This window comes from Anas platyrhynchos, chromosome 5 (genome assembly GCF_047663525.1).
Source record: "Anas platyrhynchos isolate ZD024472 breed Pekin duck chromosome 5, IASCAAS_PekinDuck_T2T, whole genome shotgun sequence".
NCBI lineage: Eukaryota > Metazoa > Chordata > Aves > Anseriformes > Anatidae > Anas > Anas platyrhynchos.
Window position 1 is genome coordinate 56,583,839 of NC_092591.1, and position 9,031 is coordinate 56,592,869.

The window sequence follows — 9,031 nt, forward strand, 5'->3', positions numbered from 1 at the left end:
TGGTTTGAGGTGGGTCTTCATAAACGACAGTGCTGGTGTAAGGTTTATCAGGGCGCGTTCTGCATCACCCATAGAAGGGCTCACAAAGCCAGAAGCAAGTCATCTCGAGTGTGAGGTCCTAAGTCATGCCACTGTACATGAAAGTCATAAATTGCAGTAGGAGGCAGAAATTCCCTATCAATATTCTGTGCAAACCTCAGGCATAAGAGAATAACGCAGTGTTAGAACTGCTGAATGAGTGCTCTGTGTGCACAAAGTCATTAAAAACCTGTGGAACAGTCAACCATGACTGCACAAAAATAAATATAGAGCTGGCCGTAAATAGTATCCCTTCACCTGCTTCTTCAAGTAGAATTTTATAAGAATGTTTCTTAAAGGGAATGATTTTTTTAACAAGGAGATTTTGGTATATTTCAATTGAAACCATATGCTTGTTCTTAGGCTGCTCAAATACAAAGTGAGTCTAGTTTTAAATTTAATACACTGTTAAAAACACCTAAAGAAAAATCTGAGTGAATGTGCTAGGATACAAAATGGATGTTTTCCAACTTCTAAAAACCAGATCTGGGAATACAAGTGATCTTTACTATGCAAGCATGTTTTGTTTTATTTTTTATTTGCCACACTTGGAAGAGCATGGGAGAGGAGATTAACCAGTTAAGTCCTATGATTTATTTTTTTAATCACTTTCCATCTTTTACTTTATCTGTACAAAAGATACTATCATGAATGTTTCAGTCTGCAGTGCAGCAGAGCATAGAAAAATTAAACTATTGCAGAGAAACATTTTATTAAACTTCATGCAATTGGTTAGGCTGATTATGTAGGCTCACACTCTAAAGTCACCACCACAGACTTTAAAAGATTGGTGAGAAGAGGAAACTTAATGACTAATCAGTATAAAATTTGTCAGGAACTAACTTCTGTTTAGAAATTCATCCCTGACCTTAATAGATCAGATTGTGTGTGTATATCAGAAAATGCCATCCTCATAAAGGTGGCAAAACTGGAAATTATATAGTGTGAAATCTGCTTAAATAATCAGGGAACTGACCTAGAAAATAGGACTTGTGAAAATCAGCTTTCTGAAAACTTAGATGTTTTCAAGATCCTACATCAAATTAATGTATTTGATCACAGGGCTGCAAATCCTCAGCAACTGTATCAATGGATTAATCTCATTTGAAATTACATCAGCATTTCCCCACTGGACTCTCTAAGATTTCTTCCAAAGTTTTTATTCACATTCTTTTCCAACCCTGCCAGAGCAGAACATGCCAGGTTTTAATCTTTTTCTGTTTTATGAGGTAAGGAGAAAATGAAAGAGAAGAGTATTTTTTTTTAAATCCTAAAATGAGTCTAATTTTCCTTCTGACAGTTTAGAGACATGGAGCATGTGTTATCATGACAAATCAGTGAACAATGTTTCTGTAACATTTGCAAAATATATATTTTCACACACAGCCTTTTCACGTTCACACACAGCGTTAAAAATAACATAGAAAGGACTGAAAATCAAATCAGCATTTTAACAGTATGATATGCTGACTCTGTGACAAACCACATTTACAGTAATGGGAAAACTTCTCCATGTGCTGGCCAGTGGTGATGCTTTTAAAGTGTTTTCATTTCCACTGAGGAAGTGTTATTATTTCCACTTCAGGAACCTTAGTGAAGAAATAGTAGAGATATCCCTTATGGGGCTGGAGGACTTTCAACAGCAGCGCTAGTATAATACCAGTAAACGTTTGCTCCTCTTCTCTCTTTTAATCCTCTCCCTTCTCAGGAAGCATACATCTTTTCTTTTCAAAAGTAACCTACGCATATCCCCAGTTTTCTGCTTTAGCCAAATCATATTTATATAAACAGCAGCCACTACAGAGACAGGCTGTGTTAAAATGTTTTTCTTTGCATTTTTCTGCCAAGGTTGAACTCATTTTGGTGCTGGCTAAAGTTGAGGTAGATCCAGTACTAACTGCATATTCTTCTGAGACAATCAGCCTGGCACACACTTTTTATTAGCTGTGTTTACATTCAGCTGCATTTACTGATGCTGCCTGTAAGCACTTGTGTTTGTTTTTTTAATTCAGTTTTCTGTATTGCTTATCCGAGAAGGGCTGGAGGACTCGGAGGACTGTGCCCATTCACAGCTCTGGTTTGATCCTGAAATCTGTGAAGAAACAGAAGGTTATCAGAATCTGTCAGCTTAAGCATAAGGTACCAAAAGAGTTGTTTTCTTTACAAGTCTGTACATGAGAAATCTCTTGTTCAGGTGTTCCAACTCTAAATTAAGCTTACCTTTCTGAGAAACTCCACATTTCAGTGTAGGCACAGACAGCATTCTGGTACTGGAACATTTGGCACAGCTTATGCTTCAGCATATTCATTCCTACTTTGTGTTGTATTCCAAATTTATACTGAATGAGTGAATATTAAATGTCTTATAAAAGTTTCATTTTACAAATTAATCTTTTCTACAAGATCTCTAGTTATACTCTTATGGCAATGTTCCGAATACTCCTATGAAAAACTGGCATTATTCTTGCACGTATCCCTAACTGATACCCTTCAACTGAAAATGATAAACCTGAAAGCACAGAATGAAACAGCGGTGACTGCTGTAGTTGTTGTAGAGCCAAATAGGAAAAGCCAGTATTTCTAGTCACGTGTTTAAGTTGTCCAACATTTGCTCGGCCTGGCAATATTTTCAACATTCCCTTTTGTGAGGAACTATTAAAGTTGCTAGTGCATTTAAGGGATATAAACCAGCAAACTATTAATAAGCCAAAAAAAATTCTTTACTTCAGCAAAGTATACATATAGAAGGCAATTTATTAAACTTTGAATGGGGCATTATTCATGTTAAAACTATTACTATGTAACTTTGTAACAGCTGGATATTGGCAAACTGCTGAAAATTATTACAAAGAATGAGTCAGAATAATATTGTTCTGTACATTTAATATGTAGATACAATATCTAAGTATAAAGCCTATTCTTCCTTTTGCCTTTTGTAACTTTGACACGTGACAGTGCAAATCTACCACCCCTGAATTCAGTTTTCTTGCTATTAGCATCTCAGTCATCCAAACGCCACCCATACTTTATTTGCATGTTCCTTTCTGAAAAGTTAGCAATATGCCTCATTAAATTTTTCCAGTAACTTTGTGACCCATTAAAAAAAAAAAAAAAAAAAGTATGTATGTAATCACACATGCAATAACAGTAGCAGTAACTGATGAAGAACGTGATTAGTGGGGGTAAATATATAAGCTATTATTGCACACCTAACTTGATGGCATTTGAGCATTTGGTACTACACCCTACAATTAGAAATTACACTCACATACTTGTTGGTCTCCTGTTTAAACAAGGTATCTTTTTATAAAAAACTATATAACAGTTCACAGCAGAAAAACAGAAGGCAGTAGTCAGCAAACAGCATTTATACCCTAAAGCCTGTGGGGCCTTTAGGACCATATAACATATATCTGTTCCCTAAATTACTGACCGCTTACATCCGAAATATTCTGATGCTGCAAAGTTTACCATGATCTGCAACAGAAATAGCAAGCATATGTGAGCCAAGGACTGAAGATAAAGCACTGCTTGCAGAGAAGATTATGCAAGTGTTGCCTGAAATCCAGCACTGAGCTACGTATTTGTGACCAGTTCACTGGCAATTTCTGGACGCAATTGGAGGCCAATTTTGGTGCTGTTGCAAAAGTGGAAGAAGTTTTTCAGCAGAATAAACTCTGCTGTTCTCCACATTATTATAAAACTAATGCTGTCCACTGGAAAAATGATGGCTTTACCATAGCAGAGTATATAATGCCAAGTATTTGTAAAAAGGCAGTATCAGTATCCTTCTTTATTTTTATTTTCAGTACTTTCTTTTTGTTTTGTGAATAGGAATTTATGTAAAATTGCTTGAACAGACACATAGGGTAAAATACTGTCATAGTGAAATCAGCGGGACTTCTGACAATGCTAGGATTTCAGTGAAGGCCTTCATGCAAGTGTGCCGCAAAGAACATCTGTTTCTTGGAGGCATCCCCAAAACTCCCCAGATCTCCGATCTCACAGAACTACTCCTATGGGTTCCTAGCAGAAAATGCAACATTCAGCATAAAACTGCCCTCTCTCTCCTGGTTCTCTCCACCATGCATTTCTTGTATTCCAGAGGAATTCCCTTCTGTCCTTGCACTTTACAGATAAAGGCAGAACTGTTTTTAAAAAACTCTGCACTGACGCTGATTTTTATGTTGTTATTTCAGCCATTGCTGTAGTGTTGCTGATGAGAGTAACTACGATGAAAATATCTGACCCTTCAACTCAGGTCTTGGTGCTTAAAGGTAAATGTTACTTTCATTATCTTTCTTTCAAAAGAAAAAAAAATCTGATTTTCATTTGTATGCCCATAGTTTCATGGACAGTTCAAAAGCATTCAGATTATCTTGATACATTCCTAAGGCTATTCTCTTTTAAATGTGATTTTGGAGTGATAATGGCTACTCTTACAAAATATTGTTCTGTTAGCATGAGTCTACATCTTCTCCCTTGTTTGATGTTTACCTACATCCTCAGTTAAAATACAGGATTCTGTTGCACTGTAATCCTGATGTGTATAAGTACTGCCATAGCTCAGGCTGTTGCGTGTCTTTCATCAAGTTCCAACCTTTATGAATGGCTTGCCCACTGAGTCACCAAAGCTGCAGATCCCATATTGTAGACTTCCTTCAGCAGCAGACATTCCAGGTGGGTTACTTAGGGAGAGACTACTTTGGTATAAAACTTAAACAAACTTGGATAATGCATGTTGGATTGAAAACAGTAATGGCCAGGAGCTGGCAGCTGCAGCAGGGAGCAACAAACACCTCTTAGTTTCTTAACATATGAAGAGAGGGGGAAAAATTATTTACTAAGGCTGAGTTTTTCACCTACTGTGGAACTGGTGAAAGCATAACCATGCTGACAAAGCTATAGCTAAGAGATTTACAGTGTGGTGCTTCCACGAAGAGACCTCAAAAGTGGAGTCCACCACAGCTCAAGTTCAGCCAAACCAGTCAACTGGCAGTAATACCAGCTTGGGTGGAAATTTATGTAGATAAAATACTACGGTTGGCAAAGAATTGGGAACCAAATAAAATATTAGGTGAAACAAGAGCACCCTGGGAATAAAATTGTTTGAAAGAGTCCCTGTTGGCAAACAGAGACCAAGCACAAATGCCAAGCAAGCTCCGTTGAATAAGCTTTAAACCTTTTATAGAAAGCTGAAGCACAAAAGCTTAGCCTAATCCAACCTATTTATATGAGTGTTTTCTGAGCTTAATTACAAATTTAAAATGTTTCCAAATGTGTGGCGTGTTTCTGTTTGGATAGCTTGTCTGGCTTGGCTTTTCAGCCGTGCAAAAAAAGTTGCCCAGACTCTGCAAACACCGCACACCTTGAGGTGTATACGTATGCAGCTTTAATGGACTCCAGGGCTTGGAAGGACTACTCAAAGCAGTCCATAGGTGAAGACTCCAGCTATTACCCTTGCTGTCCTGGGCTAGGTTTTTGTTTGGTTGGCTGACTGGATGTTTTATTCTTTTCTGTTGTTTCTCAGTTTGTTAGTTGTAAGATGTTCTACGTTTATCTAAAGTGCTTCAGTAGGCTCTAAAGTCAATACTTTTAATGATAACCTACCATGTCAGTGTTCCCAAGTAATCAGGCCACGCTCACCGTGAGGACTCACATTCAGTATGCTGTGTCCTACTTTAAAGGCCCTCTCCGTGTCCTTAAGCCCATTGCTTGAGCTCCCAGGAACCCATACTGACATCGCAATCGGTAGCAGAGGCAGTTGAAAACAGAATTGGCAGAGTCACCAATGCCAGACACATAGAAATACTGAGATGATGGGTTGTAAGCCTCATTCATCTCTAGGTTGCAGGAAAGTGCAGCTGTCTGCTTGAGAAAAGCAACCGGGACTTTCAGTCCTGGAGTAAGAGGCCTACGCCACCCCTTTCTGATAAAATAAAGCCAGAGCCCTCTGGTCTGAGCCCTGCCATAAGGCCATTCAGCAAAGATGTGAGAGGGTTTGGTTAGGTCTGTGGTCTAAAGAGAAACAAGTCCGGTGCTTTCTGACCAATGTCTTAGTCTGTTAGCTACCAGTTAATTTAGGGTGAAACGCTTCCAGTTTGCATGGAATAATCAAAACCTTGCCTCGTCTTTGCCCTGAAGAAGGCAGCCCAAGAGCTTGTGCTTGCAGGGTGAAGGCAAGGGGAGGGAAGGGGTTTGAAATGTAGGTGTCTGAAGTAGTGGCAGCATAACAGCTGCTACAGCCACAGCCCCGAGGGCCCTGTAAGGCTCCAACCTACAGTGTCCAACCTAACAGTGAAGAATGCAGAGACACGACAGAAGAGGCAGACCTGTTTCCCAGTAAAGTTAATCCTAAGCATCAATTATTCCAAGGAGCAGAAGGCAGGGATGATCAGCACTGGATGCTGGTTAAATATTTATATTAAGGAGATGGTATACATATTTCTGCGTGCAAAGCTTTCATGAACTGCAGCGGGAGTTTTAACTGGGGCCGGCCGCAGGATTTGGTGTAATCTCTGCTGGCTGGCGCCTGTTCCCATGAAAGAGGATGTGCAAGGACCTGCTGACTTCACAGCCCGCTTCCTTTCGTGGTCTCACCTTGACGATTCAGAAACGATAAAGGCAGCTTTATCCATGCAATGTGCAGCGCTCAGCCCCGCCGTAACCCGGCTGCTGGGTTCCCGCACAGCGTTGGCTCACCGCAGAGGAGCGCTGGAGCCGCAGCATTTCGGCGTGCGGGTTTCCCTCCTGCTGCAGAGCCGAGCGGGGCGCCTGCCCTCGCTGCATTCATCCCCTCACCTCGCCAGGGCTCAGCGCGCTGCCCTCACCCCCAAACCCGTTTTTTTTTTTTCAAGCGGGGACGGGACGGGCCGAGCCAGGGGGGCGATGCCCCGGGCCGGGGGCGGGCGGGGGCCGCTCTCGCCGTGCTCTGCCCGGCTTTTAAGGGCGGCGCGCTGAAACCCGACACCAGAGCGCCGCCAGGCTCCGCACCGCCGCCCGCCCTCCTCGGCCCGGCCCGGCCCGGCCCGGCCCCCGCGTCCCGTCCCGTCCCGGAGGGCGCCCATGGGGCGGGGGCAGCGCGGCGCCGGCCGGCCCTGAGGCTGCGGGCAGCGATGCGGGCGCTGCGCCTGCTGTGGCTCGGCTGGCTGTGCAGCCTGTGCCGGGGGTACTTCGAGGGCCCGCTGTACCCCGAGATGTCCAACGGCACGCTGCACCACTACTTCGTCCCCGACGGGGACTACGAGGAGAACGACGACCCCGAGCGCTGCCAGCTGCTCTTCAGGGTGAGCGAGCAGCGGCGGTGCGGCGCGGCGGCGGCGGCGGGCGGCGGGCTGAGCCTGCGGGAGGAGCTGACGGTGCTGGGCCGGCAGGTGGAGGACGCGGGCCGGGTGCTGGAGGGCATCGGCAAGAGCATCTCCTACGACCTGGACGGCGAGGAGAGCTACAGCACCTACCTGCGCCGCGAGTCCGCGCAGATCAGCGACGCCTACTCCAGCTCGGACCGCTCGCTGAGCGAGCTGGAGGGCAAGTTTCGGCAGGGCCAGGAGCAGGGCGGCCGGGAGGAGGCTCGCCTGGGCGACAGCTTCCTGGGGCTGCTGCTGCACGCCCGTGCCCTGCTCCGCGAGACCCGCGACATCTCCAGCGGGCTGCGCGACAAGCACGACCTGCTCGCCCTCACCGTGCGCAGCCACGGCGCCCGCCTCAGCCGCCTCAAGAACGACTATCTCCGCGCCTGAGCCCCGGGGGCTGAGGGTGAGCTCTGGAAACTCCTATTTATTGCACAGGGCTTCCCAAACTCTGTCAAACCCGAGGGCGGAGGTACGGCGAAGCTAACATCCACGTATCGGTGAAAAACTGCCCCGCAGTGCAGCGCCCTGGAGGTTGCCAACGAGCCCCCCGTGCTCGCCGCGGAGCGCACCTCGACGCCTCGCCTCGTTGCCCACCGTGGTCCTCGCCAGCCTCGTGCAGAGCAGAAGCATGGGTTGCTTCATTGTTACCCCCTCGTTCAGGGTGAACCCTCTGTTAACTTTCTTAAACTTTTGTAACGGCATGTACTCTACTCATGTAAAATGTTGTTCTACTACGTAACTTGAAGCTGTGATTTCCATTTGCGTTGTGAGAGACGGGATCTATTCCGGCAGGATTTGTACTCTTTATGGTCTTGCTTATCTGTGACTCTGAGCTATCGTAACCCCAAGAGCCAGCCAAAAAGGCTTATGTCAGATCCTGAGAATGCTGATGCAGATTTTTATAGTAAGAAGGAGCTCTAGCGGCGATTGCAGTTTCAGATCCAAAATTGAAAAGCAGGGTTTCTTAGAGCGTGTTTCTGAAGCAGACAAAAAGTTGGTGTCTGTTCCAACATAGTGACATTTCCCATTGGCGCCCTTGTACTTTTGCTAGCTAAGCTATTAATAAAACTATTTTTGCTCCTGGACAATAGCAAAAGTGCCCAGTGGGAAGGAGGGGGAGGATTGTTTGGGTTTTTAGGCTCATCACTATGTAATCAGCAACTTGGGGTAATATTGTTACGGATACTGCAGGCAGAATCGCTGTTTGGATGAAAAAGTTCATGTGTTCTTTCAATAAACATTTGAAAACCATACTAAGGCACACTTTTCTTTTGCTGTTCTGCCTGAGACTCTCTTGATTTAAAATACGCAGTTGTAGTATGTCTTTCAGCAAAAATTTGTGACTGTGTAGATCCTGCCAAATTAAATAACTTGCCTTTTAGTAAAAACAAATAAAAATTTACAGACTCAAGGTAAGCAGCTCTCGTTAAATGAATGATATGGAAGAGCGCGTTGGGCTCTTTTTGGATTTTGTAAGCCTTTTTAAGAAAACAATGTATGAAACCAACAATCTCGTAGCACTGGAAACAGAGCTGTTTTATGAGCATTTGAGGTCTGATCTTGTTAACCCCATGTAGTTGTACTTTGATCTGCAGACCATC

At 44.0% G+C, this 9,031-nt stretch overlaps 1 protein-coding gene across 1 annotated transcript; it reads left to right on the plus strand.

Annotated features, from left to right (window-relative positions):
• Positions 1–7,022: 7,022 nt before the first annotated feature.
• Positions 7,023–8,683, plus strand: FIBIN (fin bud initiation factor homolog). Its single transcript, XM_005022042.4, has one exon. It carries the CDS (start codon positions 7,194–7,196, stop codon positions 7,815–7,817), a length of 624 nt encoding a protein of 207 aa, XP_005022099.3. The 5' UTR covers positions 7,023–7,193; the 3' UTR covers positions 7,818–8,683.
• Positions 8,684–9,031: the final 348 nt, after the last annotated feature.

What these genes read in the sequence shown, in the direction of transcription:
- FIBIN (XM_005022042.4), top strand. Translation starts at nt 7,194, where the DNA reads ATGCGGGCGCTGCGCCTGCTGTGGCTCGGCTGGCTGTGCAGCCTGTGC.